At 44.7% G+C, this 25,284-nt stretch overlaps 1 protein-coding gene across 3 annotated transcripts; it reads left to right on the forward strand.

The window, feature by feature from the left end:
• Positions 1–1,871: 1,871 nt before the first annotated feature.
• TBC1D2 (TBC1 domain family member 2) lies at positions 1,872–23,700 on the forward strand. Of its 3 annotated transcripts, none has more exons than XM_030968896.1 (14): positions 1,872–1,913; positions 4,239–4,648; positions 5,280–5,412; positions 6,294–6,435; positions 8,679–8,803; positions 9,447–9,631; positions 11,344–11,730; positions 12,541–12,651; positions 15,325–15,512; positions 16,781–17,251; positions 18,380–18,500; positions 20,485–20,670; positions 21,304–21,425; positions 22,105–23,700. In XM_030968896.1, the coding sequence occupies exons 2-14, from the start codon at positions 4,241–4,243 to the stop codon at positions 22,304–22,306; spliced, it is 2,781 nt and encodes a 926-aa protein (XP_030824756.1). In that variant the 5' UTR covers positions 1,872–1,913; positions 4,239–4,240; the 3' UTR covers positions 22,307–23,700. The 3 variants fall into 3 exon arrangements, with proteins under 3 accessions (XP_030824756.1, XP_030824754.1, XP_030824755.1); XM_030968894.1 differs by lacking the exon at positions 1,872–1,913 and adding an exon at positions 1,949–2,244; XM_030968895.1 differs by lacking the exon at positions 1,872–1,913 and adding an exon at positions 2,322–2,458.
• Positions 23,701–25,284: the final 1,584 nt, after the last annotated feature.

A 25,284-nucleotide genomic window follows, 5' to 3' on the forward strand; every position in this document is an offset into this window, starting at 1 on the left:
GCGTCAGACCTGAGCCTCCTCTTCAGGACACTAAACAACCCCAGCTCCCTCAGCTAGTTCTCATAAGACATGTTTTCTGGTCCTTTCGTGAGCCTTGTTCCCTTTTCCAAATATCCTCCAGCACATCAATGTCCTTTTTAAAGTGAGCAGCCAAGAACTGGACACAGCACTTGATGTGCTGCCTTGCCAGTGCCAGTAAGATGACAGTAGGAGCAGGATGATTCTTTTGGAGCCATTTGAGCACTAGCCAGCTGAAGCACCCCAGCTGAGGCTTCTCAGGCACTTACAGGCCAGCCTTCACATAGGTTAGTGCTGTCCTGATGTCACTGCTTCTGTCACACTCTGCCCCCTCCCTCCAGGTGTGGCTGAGGGGGAGAAGGTAGTTCAGCCTTCAGGGGAAGGAAGGATTTTGTGCAATCAGGTACACCCTTCACACTTCCCTAGTGGAGCTAGACTCAGTCAGTCAGTACTGATGATGTTTAAAAAAGACAGGGAGCTATTGGAGAAGGTCCAGCGGAGACAAACATAATTTGGGTCCTCGAGTTTCTGTCTTAGGACAGACTGTGGGACCTGGGCCTGTTCAGTCCGTTACAGACTGAGAGGGGATCTCATCAATACATCCAAATATTTCAAAGGCAGGTGACAAGAAGATGATGCCAGATTCTTTTCAGTGGTGCCCAGTGACAGGATGAGAAGCAGTGGCCATAAACTAAAACACAAGAACTTTCACCTCGGCATGAGGGAGAACTTCTTTATGTTGAAGTTGGCAGAGCACAGGAATAGGCTGCCCAGGGAGGTTGTGGAGTTTCCCTCTCCAGAGATATTAAAATCCTACCTCAATGCATTCTACTCTAGGTGATCCTGCCTTGGCAGAGAGGGTTGGATAGACAGTCTCCAGAGATCCTTTCCAACCCTAACAATTCTGTGATTCTGTGTGATCCTATAATCCAGTCTACTGGCCAAATACCAAGAAAAGACAAATTTGAGACAAATTGTTTTTGTCTATGGCAATCTGTAAATTTTGCATGCTGTAATGAGCTCTGTGTGCTCTACAGTTTGGCAGTTTAGGCCAGTGGAAAGATGGGCCACACCTGGACAGGTTTCCTTTTTGCTGTTCTGGTACTAAACTTAGCTAAAGTCAGTGACAAAACAGCAACACTTTCTAAACTCAGAGAGGGCTTTTCTGAGACCAGTGGAAAAGGCACAGCTATCACTGCACACAAGGAAAATTAAAGCCATCCAGACTCCTTATTTTGGGATAAAGGCGTAAGTGTTTTCCCAGGCCAGTACAGCACCTGCCAAGGCCAGCAGTGCCAGCTGGAGGAAAGGCAGCTGTCAGAGAGCATGTAAACCTGGCTGTGCCGTCTGTCCTCTGAGCCCCCAGGACCTACACTGCTTCATTAGTGTGGTCTGACACCCCTATTCCTTGCAGTATCTTTTCCAGATGCTTTTTCCTTTGGGGCAGCTTGATCCTATCAGCCTCCAGTGTCCCAACTCACCAATTTACCACTGTTCTTACCCTGTGAAATGTGCTTGACTGAGCTGAGTTGCCCCAGCTGACTGCACAGCCGTGCCTCTCGCAGCGTCTGCATCCACCACCCGGCGGTTTTGCAGCTCTGGAGAGAAGTGCTCCCATGGCAGATGGCATTTGCTGGTCCCGTCTAGCCCACGAGCTGTCCCTCTCTGCTTGATTCTGTGGGTCTCATCACCCTGATGAATCACTTTCTTCCCGAAACCCGTCTGAAATGCCCTATATTGTGTTGTCGATATTTTTCCCGCGGCTGCAGCAAACATCCCCCGCCCCGCTGCTCTCCCGCTCCGCCGCCGCGTCCCTGCCGCTGTCCCGGGGCCCCGCCCCGCCGGCACCGCCGCAGACCGGCCCGGCAGGAAGCGCGGGGCGGCGGCCACCGCAGGTATTCCCGGCGGGGGTGTTCCTGGCGGGGCTGTTCCCGGCGGGGCTGTGGGCTGCCGCACCGCCACTCCTCACCCTCCCAAAATCGCCGAGCGGCGGGCGGCTCGGATGCCTCCCCGCCCCAGCCGGGCGCTGGTACAAGCGGTGCCGGGCTCAGGCCAGCCCCGTGCCAGGCTCCGGCCGCCGTCGCTGGTGGCTACCGCGGTGCAGCTGGGCTGGGAGGCGCTTCTGCGGCGCTGCGGGAGGCACAGGGAGTGGCCATGGGGGCTGCCTTGCGCTGATCGCAGCTCCGGAAAGGTTTTTGCAGGGTCCACCCTGATCCGTTTTCATTGGTGAGTCAGTGTCGGGACAGCTTTCGGCTAAATATATCTTTCAGACAGCTCCCTGGCAGTAACTGGACCGAAAAAAACCTGAGGTAGACGCTGCTTTTCTGTTGCTGTTGGATTTGTTGGAGGCTGTGGGTACCTGCTTGGTGGTGCTTGCAGCAATAGCTCTGTGCCAGGAGACTGTGACTTCCAGGAGCTCCTCATTACTTCCCTTAAGGAGGTGAGGTCTTATCTAGAGGTCTTTGAATGCAGCTCTGACATGATTCCTTATAACTTGTTTCTTGAACCTAATGCTTACTAAACTACCTAAATTAAATTACATAAAATGCTTGCTTGGTCCTGTTCGTGGTGTGGACCCATGGACCATCACGCTGGCAAGAAGTAGAAGTGTGATGAAATCTGCAGAGGGTACAGGAGATACTTACACTGGTACTGACATTAAAGCCTCAGCGTCTGTTTGGGAAAGTTGAAAGTGTTTGTTCCTCCTGATGATATTTTGTTTATGGCAAGCTAAACTAGCTTGGAAATGAAGTTTTTTTGTGTGTTTCAGAAGTGTAATTGAAGCAACACCTTCTCAAGCAGTGGTTGTTGTTGGCATTTGTGAATATGTTCACAACCATGATCCACAGTGTCATGGGAGTGAACTAAAAGAATTTAAGTAGCTTTTCACAAAGAGTGAACATTATTGATAGCTGTCTGTAAAGCTAATGTGAGAACAGGAGGGGGCAGCAATAAACATGTTGGGGCTTAGCCAGCGCTAGGATGCATAAACCTTCTTTCAGTCATGAGGACAAGTTGTTCCTAAGAGCAGAGGAAAAAGATCAGCTTGGGAAACATATCAGTGTGCGCCATTGTATTATCTCATTGACATGTTGCCATACAGCTGGATGTTGTGTTAAATAGTTTTGTGTCTGCAGTTGGATTCACACTAACTTAACACTGCAGCAATTTATTTGCTCGCATATTTGCTTCAGCTGTGTTAGTGTCTGGAACTGAAGTTTCAAAAAATGCAAGAAGTTATTTATAGATACTTTTCTGGAGTGTTGTTAGCTTTCTTTATACAGGAGCTGTGGGTTTCTGCCACTCTGAGCAAAAAATCACACTTGTCATATGGTTAAGCACTTGAAAAAGTGCTCAGAGACATGGCAAAATTTCCATCCTTGCATAAGGAAAAATTTACTTGAATGGGGGCCTGTGTAGCTGGCTACAGCTTTTATATCTGAGAGATAAGTTGAAGTTGAGATTTACAAAGATCTCCTCCAGCCCAGGTTTTATCTTTTTCTTTTACACTTCTGGGACCCAGGTGGTTACTTTGGTCACTAAGGCAACCAAGTCTCTTTTGCAATGACCACAGAATTACTTTCTCTGGTGCATAATTCATCATATGAATCCATTCTACTGGATGAAGAACTAACACGTAACATGCAGGCATTTTAACAACTATAGTCAGCTGACACATATTGTTCATAAGGATGCTGCATAATGCTGTATTTTTCTCCAGATGCCATGGTTTAAAATATTAGTTGAACATTCAGTGCAAATACCAGGACACACTTACCTGCAATTCCTTGACCTGACTATGTGCCTAACCGCAGAGCTTGTTATCTTGCCATGTTTTCTGCAGCTGTTCCTTAACATTAAGTACTGAATGCCTGGTTATTGCTATGGATTTGGTATGCCCATGGGCTGTACTTATTTTTCTCACAAGAGCTTAAGGTACTGTTTCTTGGCTGCTAGTCCAGCCTAATTTAGGAATGAAAAAGGGAGAAAACAGGTATAGAGGTCATCAGAGCAGAGGAGGGCAGGGAGCAATGACCAAAAGTAGAGTTGGAGACCTTGGCTGGGTAGTTTGAAAGCTAGGAAGTATTTTTTTGTCATGTGGCAGACCTGAACTTATTCCTTCCTTTTTTTGTTGTCTGCAGGTTTTGTAACAGTGATGATATAATTGGGATTGGCTTATTTACCTAGAGAGTTTCCTGTTTCTATCTATTTCCTTAAAGGGATGAAGAAAGGACCAGAAAGCGGAGCATATACGCTTGCTGCTCCAGGCAATTTAGTGGAGTCAGATCCAGACACTAACAGCAGCAATGGAACCTCAGCAAGAGAGAAAGACATGCTTCCTTCTCCCGGAGAACTGGAAAATGTACCGGTGAAAACCAGCACAGAAACATCCAGAAAAAAACTCTGTGGTTATTTAAATAAGCTGGGCATCAAGGGGCCAATCAAGACCTGGAAGTCTCGCTGGTTCTTTTATGATGAAAACAAATGCCGCTTACTGTACTACAGAACTGCCCAGGACATTAATCCTTTGGGGTCTATCGATCTCTCCAGCGCCAGCTTTGACTGCAAAATGGAGAATGGGGAAGGAGTTTTTGAGATCAGAACACCAAGCAGAGCTTTTACTTTGAAGGTAATGAAAAATTCTCAGTCAGGATAGACATATTTGTACTCAGGTATCTTTTAGCTTGAGTTTCATTTGAGTCTTTGTAATTTGGATTGCTACCACTTGGACCTAAATTACTTGTATTGTTTTGGCAAGTCTGGGACTCCTTACCTGTGAGATGGCTGTTGTTTAATAGTAGGAATAAAAGTGGAACTGTGTGCCAAATTAAAGTAATTGAGGAGTCCTGCAGTCCATATGTCATTTACAGAACAGAAATTAACTCTTCTGTCTAAAATGGTTGTTCCAGGAAGTTCTTTGCTAGACTTTTATTTCTGTGTAAGTCATTGTTAAAAAGCTCTGGGGATGCTTCCTGTCTAAAACAATTGGGACATTTCTGCTCCGTCTTGGACCATAATAAACCAAACCACATTTAAAATTAGGTCAGTGGTCCACTGAGATTCTACCCCTTAAGGCCATACTAAAGATTTCTTCTGTCCTCCCAAATTGGTGTTAGGACCAGAGGATGCAGATACAGCTACGGATAGGCTTGATACAGCTGACCTTTCTCCTGCTGGCTTGTGCGGGAAAGTGGTGGTCATCTCCTCAGGCTGTGTCTTGTGTTGATGAGATGATTCCCCTCCCTTTCCTGTTTTGTTAGGCAATCAGCAAACAAGCAATGATGTACTGGCTGCAGCAGCTGCAAATGAGACGTTGGGAATTTTGCAACACTCAGAGCAGATTTCCTGTGGGCAGCTCCCAGCTTGTGAATGAACCTCTGGCTGGAAGAACAAGTAGGTGTTGCACATGTTAGCCTTTCTTTTGCTTTCAGCCCCCTGGTGATGAATGGTGTTCCTCATCTGGAAGTGGGTAGAAGTTTTGGCCAGGCTTTTAAATGCAGGTGCCAGCTATCAGCACTTGGCCAATGTTTGACACTTCTGCCTTATTATGTATAAAAGTGAGAAAGCTGCCTCCTAATCCACAGCATACGTTTGGGGATTTTCAGGTGTCTTGTGATCATCTTGATTTTCCTCACATGTGTGAAATGTACACATTTGATATATCACTCTTGTAAGGCCTCTGAAATGTTGAGCAAGGTTTTTTCCAGCAGTGGGCTGAAGATGTCCCTTCCTAGAAATGGTAGTAGACAGGTCAGTAGATCAGGGGAGGGCACAACCAGGGTATCCACCTGTTCAGTAATGACTAGATGCACATTTTGTTTGAAACAAATAATCCCGTCCCTAGCTAGTGTCTGCTGTGAAAGGTTCTGGCATCTTGCTACAGCAGGCAAAAATTTCGTAACAAACTGTTCTTGCAGAGTGTTATCTGCGCATTAAAACTATCAAATGTGGTTTGGAATGTGGGAAGAGAACAGCAAAATTCTCCTTCCTTGTACCTTTGGGCAGTTAAAGTTTGTTTAAGGTTAGTCATGCTCATATATATGGTTGAAATCACTTGGTTGTCCTTGAGTAGATCATTCTGTTTGTACATGGAAACTTATGTAATTTAAGCTAAAATTAAGGAAGCCTACCCCACTGTCCTTGACCATTTGGACGTGTAATGTATATCTGTAGCAAGCTGTTGTGGCTGTCAGGTTACATGAAGGACCCAAAGTCCAATGGAATTCTGTTTTGCTCATTTGCTTTTGTGTCCTGTTTTGTTTTTACATTTGTAGATGTAGTTGACAATGAAGACTTTCTGCCTCTTGTGAAAACACCAACAGAAGCAGTGGGTTTAAAGGCAGCATCTTTGCCTGCACCCCAAACATCTACTACTTTGCAGAACATCTCCCTGAAGCACCCTTGGACAGAGATACAGTAAGTGCATGAAGAGAACTGCAGTGCAGTTGACGTGCTGGCCTGCCACTGTGTGCCTTCTTTGCCTGTTATGTATTGTGTGAAATGGGACTCTCGTCTAGGTGTGAGAACTGTGAAGCACCTTTTCAGAGGCTAGTCCAGGCCAAAGTAAACTTCCTGCAGGTGGGTCCTTTACATCCCTCTGTTCTGATGCATTTCATATAATCTAGGTCTCTTAGCAAAGATCCTGCTAGCAGGCCTAGGACTTGGCTAAGCTCTCTTCAGTGTAGTCAGTGCTTTTCATGCCTAGTGTGAGGCATCTGCACAGTGGTCTTGGAAGAGCGCATGATCAGGTTCAGCTGTATTCAGTAGGTAGTTATAGAAGCCCATTAGCTCTTTCCAGTAGTTTCAAAGGACCTTGAGTGTAGTGTATTCTCCAAAGCAGGAACTCCATGGAAAAGGAGCTTGAGGCTGTAACGTGGCCTGACTGCACAACTTGCTCTTGCTTGCTGAGTTTCAAGGGTGTTAGTATTCCTACTGCCTGCTTCTGTTGCAATGGATAGCCCATCAGGTTAAAAGTTACTAGTCTGGGTCAGTTACAGTTTCACAAAGACAACCTCATCAGTATCTCTTTAAGTATTTCCTAGTCACTAATTTTCATGTAATCAAAAATAAGTGGCCGTAGGCAGCCAGGCACCTGCCAAATATTGTTGGTGTGGAAGTTGCCTATAGTTTTTTCACCACCACTGCTGCAGCTACAATCTGATGCTTATATGAAGAAAGATCCCCCCTGAGACCACAGTTTCATGTTAGCAGCTTCGTTTACAGTTAGGAAAACAACAGACACTGAGTCTTTTATAGATCTCAAAAGACTTGTTTTGTTTTAGCTGATGGACAGCACAGGAGGAGAAGGAAAAGACCTGTATGCATACTTTCTGGAATAGGTTTTACACAAACTACTTGTACATTTGTAGTTCCTCAAAGTCAGCTGTTCTATTTTTCAGGCTATGCATTCTTTCCTATTCACGTTGATTAAAAATAACACAAACACGTCTTTGGCCCTTGCTCCTGTGCTGTGCTTTTACTCAAGCATGAGCTTGAATAACAATTGTCTCTTTCCAGCTCCAGTTGTATTGCTCCCCTTGTTCAGTAAACATTTCTCCAGGCTCTATCACTGTCAGGCTGGGTCTTCATGAGCATAGCACATCTGGATCCCTGAGCTGCTATAGACTTATGGTGAAAAGAGTGCAGCAATAGATACGGAGAAGTAGAAAAATTGCATTGAATGAGTAGTAACTGCAGACTACAGGGACTGAAGGTCTGCTAGTCTTACACACCAGTATGTTCTCCAAAGTCAGCAATGTCTGCTCTTCTGCTCTGGAGCCTTACAGTAGCAAGGCAAAAAGATAATAGTTTCTAAATGGCAGCTTCATTTACAGTTAGGAAAGCAGCAAACACTGAGTCTTTTATAGATCTCAAAACAAGGGACTTGTTTTTTGTTTTAGCTGAAGGACAGCACAGGAGGAGAAGAAAAAGACTTGTATGCATGCTTTCTGGTACAGGTTTTACACAAACTACTTGTACCTTTGTAGTTCCCCATGATTCTATCAAGTCATCTCCTAATGCTTCTGGCAATATCTGATAGCAGCAGTTGTAACAAACTGTTCCTGGGGGCGACTGCAGTTTTTTGTTCCTGAAACTCTTTCCTACATTTTAGTTTATGACTTTGTAAATAACCTTTGGCAAGGTTATTTATTAAATGTTTCAGAGCACAGGACCTGTGGCTACTCCAAATGTGATCATTTGTCCCAGTTTCGGCTGTGTTGTAGGTAACTGATCTTCTCTTGGCAGCCTTTCTTCGTACCTGGGGATTTCTGCAGTGAACTAAGGTTTGGGATGGATGAAGGAAGTGAAGGGGAAAGGGAAGGATATGGTTGGTTTACTGTTACCTTTGATCCTCTCTTTGATCTAATGCATTTATGTATAGGGCTCAAGCACATGGGGAAAGATTATCTGATTTGACATTGCTGTGCTGTACTGATTCTGTGGCATTTTCCTGGTTTACACTGGTTACAACCTTGCTCTCCTCAAATCCACCAATTCTATAAAGAGTTAATTTTCTCAGCACATGAAGGAGATAAGTTTTGGGAGGAGAAGTGAGAAGTAAGGGGTGGTAAGGAATTGAATAGTTTGAATATGCACTGGCTGGCTGCAGTGATCATGACTTCTGTTCACTATGCTGTCTTGCTATCTTCTTGTTTCAGAAACACTGTCTACAATATTTGTGGCTCCAAGCAGCTCTGGGGGAGCAACGGAAATGTCTTTAGCTTTGATGAATTACAAGAACATCCTGAAAATGTGGATGAGGAGCAAGAGGCAAAAGGCGCAGGTGATTGTTACTGAGCTGTGACAGCTGACTGGGATGCCTTCCAGCAGGGATTAGCAGGAATGGAAATGAGACGGTGACAAGTTTTCAAGGGATATGAAAACCCTGTTACATTGTCTCAAGTATCTTCCTGTGTTGTTGCCACAAGACTGACACTTTTGGTTCTGCTTCAGGTTCCATCTATCTCCTACCTCTGGAACTTTCTGCAGAAGCCAAAAAAAAAGACCCCCAAAAAAGCACACCAAAAAACAAAAAAACAAGGGAAAAAAAACCCCAAACAAATAAAATCCACCAGATTTATTTCTTTGAGGTAAAAGTATAATTGCTGCACAGTCACAAGCTAAGTGTGGCAGCTTGGCAGCTCTACTGGATGCGTACCTTTCCATGGCGGTAACTTCCATTTCCTGTGGGCCAGATTCATGAGAAGGGTGCAATGTGGGTTAACAGGTACCATAAACCATCACAAATTTGTTTATTGTGGGCATATCAGTGTCTGATCCCTACTGGTTTGGCTCCAGTCCAGTGGGTCAATTTTCCATGTCCTGTATGTTAGCCTTCACTCTGGAACTGTTGAGTCCCCATAGCAAGACTTGGGAGTCCATAGTAGAAAAGCAGTTCTGTCTAAATTAAATCTATCTCCCCTCAGTTAAGGAAGGGACCCTGGAAGATGGGAGGATGGGGCCCAGGCTGAACTGGATTAGGAAGGCCAGGTGGATGAACAGTGGCTTCCCAGGCTCTGAGGAATTGTCGAGGGAGAAGAACTCAGTGGATAAAGTGAGTGTCCTTCAGCAACAGATTCTGACGCTCACAGAGGAAGTCAAGTCTCAGAAGGTGAGTGTGGTGAAGAGACTGCTATTTCTAAGAGTCAGGGCCCTGAGGCTGGGCACAGGGACTCCCTTACACATTGATGTGGTAAAAGCATTGAGAAGTGCTCAGCAGGCAGTAACTGGAGACCAGTTGAAGCTCCTGGTGTTACCACCTTGTGTGTGCCTAAGGGTGCCCAGCACAAAAGAAGACCTTCAGCTCTTTCTAGGAAGTGCAGTAGGTGTAAGAGGGAGGTAAAACAAATCCAAGTGTACTCTGCTGTTATCTTGCTTCTGCATCTCTGTTGCTTGATAAGTTCAGTCCTGAATGGGTAGTGTGACACTGGTGAGAACAGACAGGGGGAATCATGGTGTTAACAGCAGGTCATTCTTTTTGAACAGTGACCCACCTTTAAGGTGATTTGACTGTAAGAAGTCAGGGCATGGGTCACTGCAAGGGCTGTCTCTCATGAATGAAACTGTTCTTCAAAGCATGGAGCAATGCCAGGTTCTCTGCTAATGATGCTGGTAGCTCTTCCAGCCAAAGAGCCAGGAGAGCCAAGTCCCATGTTGGGCAGTCAGCTGCATCCTTGATTTGCTTTTTTAAGTGTCTGAGATGGCAGAGCCTGAATCAGCAATGTGTTGTGGGGCAAGGTTTCATGCCTTCATGCAGGATAGAGTGAGGGAGGACTCTGTCAGAAGGAAGGTTAAAATGGATACTGCAGTTTCCTTCTGGTAGCACAGGTAGTTGCTGACTGCATTATTTCCCTTGCATTTTACCACACTGCTGACCAGATCTCCATGTTCTCTGCTGGGCTTCCCAAGAATGACTAGTAAAGCCAGAGTTCAGACAGTGTGGGCAGCAGCTTTTTTGCTACCAATCCACATCAAGTCATCTGTGAACTGCCGCAGAGACCTTTCAGGCTGTCCTGGTTCAGGGCAAATTTGGAAGAGAACCCCCGAAGGGCTCCTCTAGAAAAGCAGATTCAATTGGCCCCTCCCCCAGCTGGTTCAGGAGAAAATACCTCCTTGGAGAAAAGTGCAAAAAACCTGTTTATTAAACAATAAAACCTAAACAATATTGAACAATTAAACCTCTTGCTGCTCCAAAAGAGATGACAAGCTGAGAAAGCCCCTTCCCAGGGTTGCAGTTCACCTCACTCATTCTCTTATCAGTCCCTCTTGTGCTGGAAGTGCCGCTGCCCAGGCCCGGCCTGGTGGGCCACAGGTGGAGCTGCTGGCGCTCCTCTGGGTGTCCAGTCCAGAGCAGGTTTGAACAGGTCCAAAGAAAAGGGAAAAAAACCCCACAGTCCAGGGAACTTTGCCTCAGCTAGCTAAAACTAATGAAAACAAAGGAGAGCTCTGTCCCACTATCTGTCCATCCGCAGACAACAACAGTCCAGTGGAGGAGTGAATGCAGTGTCTGAAAACGAACTGCATGCTTCTTCTCTTCCCATTTCACTCTCTGGAACAAGTCTTAAAGGTGCAAAACTTACTATTCAGCATAAACAGAGCAGATGATTGGGGATAAAAGCATAATATAGTCAACCCAGGACATAGGCCCAGCTGTGAGAGCAGAACATCTCACATTGGTGTCACTGTGGATTCAAGATTTCTGCTTTTTTTTTTTCCTTCTGAAAGGAGTAAATTTCAAGATATTTCACTGTTGGGTCTGTACTGTCCATAATGCCATTGCCCTGGACAGCACAGTGATGTAATGGTTTTGCATTCCCTTTCCAGGAACTAGTCAAACTTCTCCACAAAGCTCTGGAGGCAGCCCAGCAGGAGAAGCGAGTATCTAGCATGTATCTCACTGCAACAGAAGATAAGGACAGGCTGGAGCTGGTGCGCCACAAAGTGAGACAAATTGCAGATCTGACAAGTCGACTGGAAGCTCTTGAACAAGAAAAGAAGGAACTGGAGCAGATACTGACTTTGAGAGATAGCCATATCCAGGAGCTCAAGGAACATGTGCAACTTCTGATGGAGAAGAACCATGCCAAACAAGAAGTCATCATGACCTTGACAGAACAGATGGCCCGAGAGCTCTCTGACCCCCTGCAAGAAGCCAACACTATCACTGTAGAGACTTTGTATAAGCAGCAGGAGGAGATTGAGCATCTGAAGGTGTGTGAGATGGCACAGGTCTTTTAGGTCCATTTTTATGCCGTCAGGTTCAGTGGAGGATGTTCTTTGCAGTAAGCACAGAATATACTTCTGCTGGTTGCTCCATCCCTCTCCAAACGAGAGGAAGGCTGGAAGGGACTCACCTGGTGCCAATAGGGTCCTAAAAAGCATCTGGGTCAGTTTCAGATTCAGCTTAGAGCCTGTCTTGTTTGACTTTCTGTCATCATTCAGTGCCTGCCACTTTATTTTCTTTCTTTTGTTTCACAGGTGCAGCCTGACTTGCTGCCTTCACTTACTTTGTTGCTCTATGTTTCTGTCTTGCAGTTTCCCAATACATCCTGGTTCTTTCAGATGCAGGCTGTTGTATGTGCACAGCTGTAATTATAGGTTAGTGTGAGGTGGAGAATTGCCAAAAGAGCCACTTTCTGTGGAAAGTGTTCATTTTTCCTGCCAGCTATGGGGCTGAGATTTGTTTCATATTAAAAAAAAACCAAACCCAACCAAAATTAAACAAAACACATATATTCTTAATCTGAAGTGAATCCCTGGCTTTATTTGGTCTGGGTCTCTTCAGTGTTTTTAAGTATGTATATACATTTAGCATTTTCAGGTGTCTTGTTGATGCAAGACAATATTGTGCCTTGATTTCCTTTGTAGGTAATATTTGTACTGGGGAGTCCTGTCTACTCCTCAGAACACAGAATTTTTTAGATATTTTATTGTCATTAACTTAATCTGATGTCCCTGAAATGTGAGGGATTTTAAGTCCCTCAGGATCTCTCCTTGTGTGACTGTTTTTCTTCATGGCAGGATGATATTGATGCATACAAAACCCAGAACCAGTTTCTCAATTCCGAGATTCACCAGGTTACTCGACTCTGGACAAGTGTTGCTGAAAATGAAAAAGCTCTCCTGATGAAGGTAAGGCCAAGTGACCTTTTTCCTTGGTGTACTAATTTATTTTCAAAGTTTCTCTTCCATGGCACCAGAATAGATTTTGATCCACAAGGAATAAGCTTTCTCGTGTTTTTTTTTAGTGTGACCTCTTTACTGCTTTGTGTTGTTCCCAAATTAGACATGATAATTTTAATTCTTCAACAGAAGTAAATATACCTGTGAAGACTAGTCTTAAAGGTGCTGAAGCTTAACCCAAATTTCTGCATTTCAGCTATGCAAATAAAAAAGCAACCCTGTGTAGGCGATCAGAAAAATTTCCCGAGAGCTGACAGATCGAGTCCTGGCTCCATCTAGTCATGGTTTCTTTGCTGGACTTGACATTGCTAGGTGGCAGCATGGTGAAATCCTGCAGTTAGATCAGAGTTCTCATGTTTTCCTAAGTTGTATTTTTATTTCTAGCTGTATAAGTGTGGAAAACCTGTTTACTCTCAGACTTGTCTAATCCTGTTTTCTGGTCCTGAACGACTCTCAAAGCTGGAGCTGGGTGCCAGCATTTGTTTTGTGGATTTCCCTAGGATTTACTTTCCTGGTTTTTAAGGTATTGTTGTGAATGAGTGTCTGAGATTGCTTAAAGAATCACTGGCAAAGGTTAGGCATAGCAGGTTCAATATTGAAGTGAAAGCATGGCAAAGCTCATTGCCAAGGTTCACTCTACTACTTACTAGATGGTTAAAGCACACAAAGATAAAATAGTACTAACCTAAAACCAGTTAAAAATCTATGTGGAAGCTGGGGATGGAAACGAGTAAGGATGGGAAAGCTTTAACATAAAAGGAATAAGGGAGGCCCTCCCACTGAGCCACAATGTTCAGTGTGGACTCCTGTGCAAAACTTAGCTCTGGACTTGAACAATAGTTTGGGCCTAAAGATTTTAATGCACTTACAGTTAACCACGCTTAAACAATGGCTGAATTTAAACAATTTACAAAAGATTCTATGGAATTTACTGCAATCACAACAGTAACTCACTTATAGGCCTAACTTACTTACTAACCTAAAATACTTGAGAATCTAAGATTCCAGGTATATTTTCTGTAACGTATTCATACAGACCTAGAGTACGTACAAGGTACCTGTGAAAATTCTCCCTCGAGCTCAGTGAAGTGCTCATGTCAGATGTCTGCATCTTCTCAGCAGGCAAAGGGATGAGCCTCGAGGAGTGGGGATATGGGCCCAGGTTTTGTCGTCACTGTTTGGCAGTGGTGCTCCAAGTACAGCAAATCTGAGAGTTCTCTGGCTCTGAGAGGCCCCACTCAGAGGGAGGTTGCTGGTCACAGCACACTGTGGTCCAGGAGAGCTCAGAGGGTCTCACTTGGGACCACTGTTTATAGGTTCATAAGAGAATTGCCTTTAGTCACAGTAATTTGCTATCCTGGCTACAATTGGTAACTTTTGAAAATTTGATGACAAAAATGTTCCTCCACTTGAGTTTGCAAGAAAGATAAGTTTCCATTGGTGTTTGTTATAAACCAAAGCTCATTAGCACCAATTCCTGGGAGCAGACAATATTTCTGAGAAGCACAAGAGCTTAGTCCAGGCGCTGTTCATCAAGACTGAGGCCTAACAAGCATTTCTGAGATTGTAATGTGGACTTAGGGCCATGTGATGGGGGAGCGTGCCCACTACAGGTATATCTTCACAGTCATGACTTCTGGGACAGGGCAAGTAGCTGGAGTGTTATTGCCATTCTTACATCTGTTTGCTTTCTAGTTCTTTGAAACCCTGCCTTCCTCCTAACTTACTGCCTTCTCATCCTGACACTGCCATAACCTTCAAACAGGAAGTTATCACACGAGCCCAGCATGCTCAGTGTGAGGTAAAATGCTGACTAAAGTGGTAGTATGAAAGAAACCATGCTCCTTTCTGTCCCCTCTATATGCAATGTAATTCTCTCTGTTTTGTTCTTGTTTTCAACTTCTGCATCCCACTGAACAGGAGTCTTCACTGAGCTTCCTGTGAGACACTGGGTGAGTCTTGTCACCTATGTGGTCTCAGTTCCCCAGTTGTGGAGTGCATTAATAATCCTTATTCTATTTTTTTTTTTGCTTTCTGTGAGCAGGACTAAGGTGGTGACAGGTACTGTCCTGCTGTTTGATCTGTTTGGCTTCCTGTGCATGAGAAATGATGTGTACCAGTGCCATGGGACTGGGGATGCTGAGGGGCATGTGGTCACCTAGTCTGTGGTGCTACCATGTATCCTGAAAATGCTGTACTTAGAGCTCAGTCTCTGGAGTGGTATGTTTTATCAGGATACAGTTCAATGCGGTGTAGAGAACTTGTCTGAGGATGAGGGGAAAAGACAGCAGAGAACTCAGATGTGTCCTTGGTTGAGCTGGTGGGGTGTGGCCATCTACTGATGCAATGCAGTAGTTAAAGTAGGTGATGATGTAGTAGGTCTCCCACTCAATAAGCAATTTCTGTTGCATGCTAGCTACTGCAGCTTGTGCTTGTTCACAGACCATAGAGATTCATTCATGGCTGCAATTCCACTGATTGTGGAAAACTACTAAATGTGTTTCCTGGGGCTTTGCTCTGCAGAAGTCTTTACTTTATGTGCAGACCAGGCCAGTAGAGAGCAGTGGCAACACAGGAAGGACTACCACTGAGCAAGCTCTTTCCTTTTTGTTTCCCCAACAGTGTGCCTGCCTGCAAGCAAGAAACTGCCAGATGGAGAGCAAATACTTGACAGTCTTGAGAAAGCTGCAGGAGGCTGTGCCTGGCCTGCCCAATTCGCATGCTGAATTGGTGAAGAACCTCATCCAGGAAGCTCTCCAGTGGGATGTGAAGGAAGAAGCAGAAGAAGGTTTTAACTTGAACCCTGTAAGGTAAGAGTTGAGAGCATGGGGATATTTACAGCTTTGTAGAAGCCTGTCTGCAAAGGGAAGTGTGCAGGCAGATACATCTAACAACATTTTGTAGCAGGGCCTATATTTGTGTCTATGCCTTCCTGCACAGTGGGGGTCCCTGTTCTGTAGCAGTTCCCATTTTATCTCTTTGGTCAGCCTCACAGGTTCTCCACGTAGCTTTGGAGATGATGTCACCCTTGAGCTGAGAATGACACAAGAACAGACGAGAGATCCAATTGCAAGAGGAAAAAAAGAAGCTTTATTACAAAGGATTTTTCAGTTTATGTAGACCGATACGATACATTCTACTTGATTGGTTAGTTAATAAAAAACATCTTTTTCGCACATCATCCTTCAGAAGAACAGGAAAACAAAGTGGAAAACCACTACCTGCAGATTGTTTATACTAACAAGTTATCACATTCCTACAATTCCTTAAAATTCTCACAAACCACTGTGAGAAACAATTGCTGTTTCTCTCTCCCTGACCAGGGTGGCATCCACAAGAGGAGATCCCCTAGGTCTCTTTGTCAAGAATATGATGATACCTTATAAGTTTCCCACCTTATGGACAGATGGTGCACAAACCTTGACAAGCTGTACTATCTGTACTCTTGGTGTGTTCTGATCAGTAAGAGATTTGCATTTTGTACAAGGAGACATCAGAAGGAACTGTGGATCTCTGTTCTTTGATCTCATGCCCCAAAACCTTTTCAGTCCTCTTCTACAGAACTGTCTCTGCACTGGGATGGGGTAGGGAGAAGGTATACAGGGTGAGCTCAGTATTTCTTTAGGGGCTGATGAGGGGTCTGCTGAGGCTGATCTGCAGCTCAGAGCAAAGTTACACTTGAGTTGATGTGTGTATGCCAGCGCTGCAGGTTCTCATTTGTCTTTAAGGCTCTGAGGTAGGCAGTCACATGCAGAGAAGTGAAGGAGTGCTATTACAAATGAGTGTTTGAGATCACTTTAAAAAAATCCCTAGCAAGAGTATCAGAAAACCCCAGATTTAATATTAAGTGACAGCACAACAAAGTGAAGTTGAGGCCTAAGGAGCGTTTCTCAGATCTCAGTGCAGCCTGGAAAGGGAGGGGGGTGGGGCGTGCCCACCCACAAGTACTTGTGCTCCGGTATGGGTGATATGAGCCTGGCAGCAGGCTGTGTAGCTGGGATGATCCCAAACAGTAAATGTCCTTGACACAGGTACCAGCACTATCATTTGAACTAAACACTGCCTTGTGTCCCTCCAGTGAGTATGATGAGTATGGGTTTATGACTGTACCTGACTATGAAATTGAGGACTGGAAACTCCTGGCCAAAATTCAAGCCCTTGAGATGAAGTCCAACAAACTGCGGAGCCAGGAAATAGTGGAGAAGCCCCTCCGTGACAGATGGAACAGCATTGGAGAGCTGAACCCCTGTGCAGAGCTGAAGAGTCTGATCCGAAGTGGCATCCCAGTGGAGCATCGGCAGCGGGTGTGGTGGTGGATGGTCAGCCGGCACTGCAGCCCAGTGCCTGGCCACTACCAGCGGCTGCTGGAGCAGAGCAGGAGCACCGAGCACCCGGCCTGCCGGCAGATTGAGCTTGACCTGCCCCGCACACTCACCAACAACAAGCATTTCTCCTCTCCCACCTCCCAGCTTATCCCCAGGCTCCGGAGGGTGTTACTGGCATTCTCCTGGCACAATCCTCCCATTGGATACTGCCAGGGATTGAACAGGTATGCTGCTTCTTCATGAGATGGCACTGGAAAGGTGTAGACACATACTCTAGGCTGTGATTCAAGCAGCCTCAGGCTCTTGCCTCTCTACAGTTCTGTCGTAGCTGTAGGTAATTTAATTGCAGAATTCTGCATTTGGTGACTTATTTTTCATCCAGTGTTGTAACTGGAATCCAGAAAGCAGCAGGATGCACTTGCGTGGCATCTCTGTAGTTACAGAATGGGAAAGAACCACTATAGGAGGAAGAGTGAAGCAATCCCAGAATAACACCACAAGGCATGGGCTGAATTTTTAAGTAGTAATGTAAAGTAGTAAAGCAGAACACCACCCTGGTGATTCCCTTTTTTGCTGAGAACATTTGGAGGAAATGTTGGGAAGTGTTAACATGCAAGAGAGTTGCAGCAAATGACACAAAGAGAGACTGAGGAAACAGTTGTTCTGTCTGGAAAAGAGAAGATTCAGAGAATATAAAATAGCCTTCCCACAGAAGGCTATAGGAAAGATGAATCTAAATTTCCTAGAATTGTCTTGCCAGGTAGAAGAGGCAGTAGGCATTAGCTGTAAGAAGGGAATTTCTAGTTGGACCTTTTCACATGAGGGAGGTGTGCGTAAGCTCTTTATTCCTAATGATCTTCAGACGATCCTCAGAAAGACGATAGAAGCTTTCCCCCAGAGAGTCCTTAATAAAAGGCATCATCCTTCTAGTCTGTCTAAAAGGCAGTCAGTCACAGCTGAAGGAGGTCAGGGCTGTAAAGAATGTATAGAGAGATTAACTATATCACATAATATGAAGTACCTCTATGTGACCTCTTTCTTGTATTGAAATAGCCCAAATCAGCACACTACTAACTTCAGCAGATCTAGAGAACATTCCATTAGCTGGGAAACCTCTCTTTGTCACATCAGTTCCATATGTTCTGACAGAGCCACATGGGAAAGAAGATCACGTCCCTGTGGTTCCTCCAGAAACAGATCACTTGCCTCTGTCTGGCTTTCCTGCCTCATTTGATATTTTGGATGCTGATAGAGCTGAAGGCATGCAAAAAGATCTCTTGTATTCTTCAATTCCTGTGTTGATGACTCCTCCTGTAGTACTGAATTCTGTCACCATGTCTTGTCCATCACAGATTGGCAGCTGTTGCTCTTTTGGTCCTAGAAGATGAGGAAAGTGCTTTCTGGTGTCTAGTTTATATTGTGGAGAACCTAATGCCGGCAGATTACTACAGTGAAACACTAATAACATCACAGGTGAGTTGAGCAGCCTCACATCTGCTTGGACTCTCATACAGTGATGTGAAGTAAAGATTTAAAAGCGAGTAGTCAACCTGCTGTGTGTTTGATTTCTCACAGGATAGTGATAGCACCTTACAATCCCTTCCATTGCAGAGGCATTGGAGACTTGAGAGTACAAAATTGTTGCACTCACACAGAACAGCAAAATTGGTCACCAGCTGTAGGAAATGAGGTACCACTCCTGAGTAATAAAATGAAATCAGGTTAGTCAGAAGGAAAGTGTCCCATTAATTGCACAGTTACTTATTTTAAAGAAGTTTTAATAAAGGTGAAATGGCAAATTCTGGTATGTATAGACTGAATATGAGGAAGGCACCACTTTGCAGCCCTTCAGTTTTTAAAGCTGCATTCTATCTTTGGTCTGCCATGTACATGTGGATGAAAATGCTGAGATTTTTATATTCACTGTATTTGCCTCAGTTCATGATCAAGCATGGTGTTAGTTCTCACTGTGGGGTTCTCTGTACATCAGAAAATATTCTGGCCTTTTGATATCAACTGTTGTGCTGCAAATAGCTTACCCACCTGATTCAAAATCACTGGATTTCAAAGTTTTCAGTGTGTCTTGTGCCAGATATACTATCTCCTCCCAGGCAGACAGAGATAAGCTAACTCAGATATAATTCAATGGAGTTATATTATTGTGTGTCCACACCACTCACACCCATCAGTGCCTGGTCTGGTAAGCCTTACTTGGTGTCTCTGTTGTATGTGGTCCTTTCAGAGAAAAAAACGTTTGTTTTTATCTGTAGGCCTACAATAGAGGAGGCTTCAATAGTTAGTAGCTGAGAGTGACTGATACCAGTGAATATGTTGACTAACATTTACTGGGACAGTGGTGTGGTGGTGGAGAGGCCAACTCACAGACTGGGGAAATAGTTATATCACTTTGAAGATAGCAAATGTCTCTCCAGAGGAGGTTGTGTTAGCTGTGGGATTTAATAGACAGTACTCAATACTGAACAAGTAGAGACTGACAGGGAAAATATGACAGACTGAAGAGGCTTGCCTACATTCGGTGAGAAAACACTGTCAGCTGAAAGTCTTCTTTAGAAAGAATTTCTGACCTCATGGTTGGTATCTGAAAGTCTAGCCAAGACCCATGTAAAGAGGAACATCTAAGGTGATGCTTTGTGGGTTGGCTTGATAAAGTGAGTTGGCTGGAAAACTTAAAATTGCAGATTTTAAAGACAAAGCTATTACCTGTATGGTTTGTACCCGTGTGCCACAGCTAAGTGGGCTGATACAGCTGGCACATTGATATGATATGGCAGAGGAAAGCCCTGAACATGATCCTGCTCTTTAACACCTACCCTCTAGAAAGCATGGCTCTGCTGACATGAAACCTTTACTAACCTGGATGAAGGATCTCACTGACTGCATTTCTGTGTTCTGGCTCATGCAACCAGAAGCAAAGCACAGACAGTACTCAGACCACAAAGAGAAGCTTAAGTGAGAAAATCAGGTTCCTCTTGCAAAGTCAGAGGTATTCAAGGTGTTCAGTCTGTTGGGCCATGTAGAGTCATTCAGACCTAAGCAGGTTTTAATGCCTGTCATTCAATTGGATGCTCACGGTATCACAGAAAATCCCAGTAAGACCAATGCAGGAAGATGTATCAGATTTTCCCTGTTGACTTTGAGATTGGCAAGGAATATGACTCTTTGCTTGAGAAGAACGTATATTTCTCTGCCTATATCCTGGCCTTGTTTCAGCTCCATGCCTTGCTCTGGATGCCACATACACATACACTGCTCAGTGAGTTTGAAGGGTTGGGAGACAAAGGATGCTCTGCTCCTCCTAGGGTGTGGTTCACTAGAAGGCAGCACCAGTGATGACCCTGACAGGCGAGGGCCGTTGTCCTGTTGCACCACTCCTCTCCTCTAACAGCAGGCTTGCTCTTGACTAAGACTTCATTGTTTTCTTTTTTGTCAATTTTAGGTAGATCAGAGAGTCTTCAAAGACTTTCTGTCAGAGAAGCTGCCTCGCCTCATGGCTCATTTTGAACAGTATCGCATTGATGTCTCACTCATCACCTTCAACTGGTTTCTGGTGGCCTTTGTGGACAGCCTGGTCAGCGACATCCTCCTGCGAGTGTGGGATGCCTTCTTGTATGAGGGAACTAAGGTGCAGCTCTCAGTCTAGGCCTTCCTCCCATCTGTACCACCTCTGTGGCATAGTGACAGGATGATGGGCATACACATATGTCAAAGATGTGAGGTTGAACTGCTTGGCCTATCCTGTCTGTTTGGTGGCATACCTTGATGTCTCCAAGCCCCTGTTTTCTATGTACTTGCTGCTAGTAGGCAGACCTAGTCTCTGATTCTGTGCACTTGGTACATTTAGGGGATAGTTGTGCTGCAAAACAAGTCTCTGATAGGCCATGGTGTCTCCGACTCTGTGACACAACTAAGAGTATTACAGATCAAGGGAGCATAAGATAGACAGTATCTGAAAATGTGAGTCCTGCACTGTCCCTGTGCATAGGGAGAACTGCAGAACCCTTGTGAAACCCCTGTGGGGTACTTTTGTAGAGCCTGGTATTCTCTGGGGTTGCAATTTAGCTAACAGATGGTCATTCTCTTGAGTTTAGCTCAGTACTCCTTTAGGCCTGCCCTAGTACATACTGTTGAGAGCAGGAGTAACCCTGGATCTAGTCTGTACTGCAGTGGTATGTGCCCAACACCATCTTTCTACAGGATAGCCTGGACCTTAAGTTACTTAAAACTTTATCCACTCAAATACCTTTTAACCCTCCAGGTAATTTTCCGCTATGCTCTTGCGATTTTTAAATACAATGAGGAGGAAATCCTAAGAATTCATGACAGTGTGGAGATCTACCAGTACCTACGCTTTTTCACGAGGATGATCACGGACGGCAGGTAGGACTGAGTTGTAGACAAGTTTCCATTCTGTATTTGTACTTGCTTGCCTGTTGGGTCAGCTTAACAGGAGTTGTGACTATTTTATTAAGAGAGATGCAAATGCATTGATAGGTCTGTGGGACATGGATCCATTTATCTCTTTTTGACTTTCCCTTCATGGCATTACTTAAAATCTTTTTGGCTCAAGCAAAGGCATGCTACAGCAGAGCAAGCCACAAAGCCTGGGTCAGTCTTCTTGTAGCAGCTGGTACTTATGCTAGTGATTGCTGGATTTCTCTCAGCTGTAGTTGGGGTGTTTGGGAACACAGCACAACCCATGACCTTGAATGGCAACATGTCTCTGAGATGAAGATTTCTGTGATGAGAAAAGCTCTGTGTTAGGAATATCCCTCCCTGACAGGCCATCAGAATTGGCATCTGATCCATTGTCTCCTAAATGATGGCTGCACACTGATATCTTAAAAGGGGGATGGTATATGTGTATGTGAAGTACTGCTTGGGTTGGTGTTTGTGTGAGAAAGAATTCCTTTAAGACTTGGCTGTTTGGTGACTTCTAGCTCAGAGAGCTGAAGTCTGTGGCCCTACTCTTTAATACCCTGGAATGCTCCTGGTGTATCTGCTACCATGTGTTACCAGCCAGTAAATAAGTTGACCACAGCTTTCCTTTCTATCGTAGGAAGCTGATGAACATTGCCTTCAATGACTTAAACCCCTTCCCCATGAAACTGCTGAGGAACCGTCGGTCAATGCACAGAGAAGAGCTGGAGGCAGAGCTGTGTGAGCTTGAACAGATCAAGGCAGCCTATGTGAAAGAGAGAGCAGAGCAGGGACCTCAGGACCTGGAGGAGGTTGTTAGTGAAGAGGAAGAAGAGAGTTAACAAAAAGAGTTCATCATCACTTCCCTCCCATATTGCAGAAGGTCATCAGTAGCAACTATCAGTAAGAAACGGACCAGAGGGGGAAGTGTGGTCACAGGAGTTCATCTGCCCCAATAAGCAAGGCTGTAGTTATGGGAGCATTTGGAGTCAGTTTTATAATGGATTGGAAGGTGTCAGAGGAGTTTAATCCTCTTCTGTATTTCTCCCCATTTAGCCCATCCTGTCCTGTGCAGTTCAGGATTACAGCTGAGGGTGCAGAAGAAATATCAGTTGTGGTGTCATGACAGGAACTGACATGATGCAAAAGATCTAGCAGGGTTTTTATACATTTTCTGATGGAGGCTTGAATGAGATCTTTACCTACAAATAAAATCTCCAGAGATAATGAATCAAGAACACTCCCTCGTTACCTAAACACAATGCCAGATCCTGCTGCCCCACTTTCCTGCTGAGTGGTGTATTACTCCAGGTGTGCCTGCAGTGTTGGCAGCACACCTGACAGCATGCAGCAGACCCTGCTATAAGGGGGCTCTGCTCTATGTTTTTAGACTGACCTTGAACCCAAGTGGCTTATGCCTTCTTTAAATATCTGGTGGTTGATAACCCAACCCTTCAAGTTGTCAGTGCTTGTAGAGGAAGGAAAGGGAGGAATTCATAGCCTACAGTATTGTCAGCCCCGTGGGCTGTAGCCAAGATGACAGACTTTAGGGGAAATGTTACCTATTCACCTGAGACACGTGGTCTGCCTCACTGGACAAGTCAGCTGGTTTCAATGCATTATAGAAGACTGAGATGGGAGAGAGCTGTGGAGGCACCAACCACACAGCAGAGAAGTAATCAAAGTGGAAATGAAGTTTTGGGATGAGTGGATAGGTCCCCTGAAGGTCACTGAGAGCTGCACACATTAAAAGTGTGGGATGAGAAGAAAATGTTACAGAAGCCTACTACAGGATCTCAAAAAAAATGAGCTCATTCTAAAAGTATGACATGTCTATAGGGAAGTCTAGAAGGTAGAAGGTTTCTCTCCACAGATGATATTGCTAATCTGATTTATTTATACTCTTATATTCATGAGTGCACACAGAATTTTGCTGTTGTTACAGATATTATCTTCTAAATCAAGACCATAAAAATTAGATGTTTACTGACAATTTTGTTTCCTAGAGCTTTCTGCAACAGCTTAAAAATCTTTCCTCCTGACTTGCCCTTATGTTTAATAATAAAGACATTTGAAACATGTATTATTAGACTAAACCACAGCCTGACATATGTCTAGAGTATATAATAAACATTGGTCCATGTGATACATAAACTCCTCTGATGTAGACATAAGGATCAAGGTATTGATCCTGATGGGGAATTCTGGAAATAACTTTTAAATTAAATCAGAAGGGAAGGACATGTGAGGGCTGTTATAAGTTTCTTTTCTTTTGTGTCTTCCTCAGCTCTTGGTTTTGGTCTACATGTATTTGCTGAGGACCATTTTCTCTGGTCATATTGATAACCAATCACCAATAACCAACCAACCAATTGTGGTCATTCTTTATTAAACTGTGGTGGATGCAGGAATACCTTCATGGCCTGTAGGGACTGCACCTTGGAGCCAAGCTCACATGTCCTCATGGGCTCTCATCTACTTTCCTTCTGCTTCATAAACTTCAGTGGTACTGAAAAGCGCTGAACTTAGATCACAAAATTGCAATTGGGCCAGACACAAATCCCTCAGGCCCCTGCAAGACCTGCAGTGACTATTAGTCAGTCCCATGGGTGTTTTGAACCTCTTGGTTACCTCTGCATGAAGTGCTCAAGAATGATTTGTGCTGCCATTGACAACTGTTGTAGCTGGGAAACAGTTTGACCTGGCTATGCAGCCCAGCAGCTCCTTCTGCCTGTGCTGGTGCCTGTAGTAAAACAGGTGTCTTTCTACTCAGAACCAGTCTTTGCTGAGCTTTGCTGTATGCATAACATTACTTGTGAAATTAAGCTTTCTATCTCTGCATTAACCTCAACCTTAGGATACCAGCTCCGACCCTAAAAAGGATGGTTTTAATTTCCACACCCACCCGCCTCCCTATGATGTGCTATTAACTTGTAAGTTCACTTTGTTGCAGGATCTTGTGGCCACCAAAAGTTCATAGGTCTTGAGAGGATAAATTGATGGAGTGGTGCCAAACACATAAAGCCAGTGCTGGCTCAGTCCCTGAGCTGCCAACAAGAAGAGGCTGTGAAGCTTCCCTTTTTTACCCCTTTTTGGTCTGGCTGGCATTGGGCTGGCAGGATCTGCACGTTCATAAGCTGTGGCTAAGCTCTGTATTCAGGCGTGCTGCCAGAGTGGTAAGAGGCACTACTGGGGAGGTTGTTTTTGGTTAATGTTTAGTCTAAGCTTGAGCTTCTCATCCAGGGTGAAGGTGAGAGCTAAGGGGCAAGGCATTTTCCGTGGGTGAATATCTACACCACCCTGTAGCAGGAGCTATACCACAGTGCTGAGTTTCTTTTCCAGTCTGCAGGCTGGGCAACCTCCTGCCAGACGCAAGGCCTTGGGCTTGCTCTCTTCCCATTTAAGAGCTCACTTGTGGCCTGAGAAAATGCTGAGACTTCTCCAGCCATCTCCCAGTGCTAAGAGCTCCTTTACAAAACATTAGCTCTAGTTTGTCTAGGGACATGCCAAGTGCAAGAAGACAAACCACTTTCTCATGACCAAGCCACAGTGCTGGAGCTGATATAAGATAGTGCCAGGCGAGATCATTTAACCCCTTTCCTAAGTTCAGTGATAGGCTAGGGCCTGCACACAGATGCTAAATTATGAGATTATCTGTGTGCTTTCTGTTCAACTTCAGGAGCTCTCTAGAGGGGAAAACAGTACACCAGGTTAGTCAGTGAAAGAGAAGGTATCCGTAACCATGACACATTTGGGGTGAAAGGTACTGTACTCTACTGCAGCTTTGGTCACATGGTCCACTACCTTTGAGATGAAATCC

Source organism: Camarhynchus parvulus, chromosome Z (genome assembly GCF_901933205.1).
Source record: "Camarhynchus parvulus chromosome Z, STF_HiC, whole genome shotgun sequence".
Taxonomy (NCBI): Eukaryota; Metazoa; Chordata; class Aves; order Passeriformes; family Thraupidae; genus Camarhynchus; species Camarhynchus parvulus.

Coding starts and splice junctions, on each gene's coding strand:
- TBC1D2 (XM_030968896.1), top strand. CDS start 4,241: ATGAAGAAAGGACCAGAAAGCGGAGCATATACGCTTGCTGCTCCAGGC. Junction 12,652..15,324: donor AAAAAGCTCTCCTGATGAAG/GTAAGGCCAAGT, acceptor TTTCCCCAACAG/TGTGCCTGCCTGCAAGCAAG. Junction 15,513..16,780: donor TTTAACTTGAACCCTGTAAG/GTAAGAGTTGAG, acceptor GTGTCCCTCCAG/TGAGTATGATGAGTATGGGT.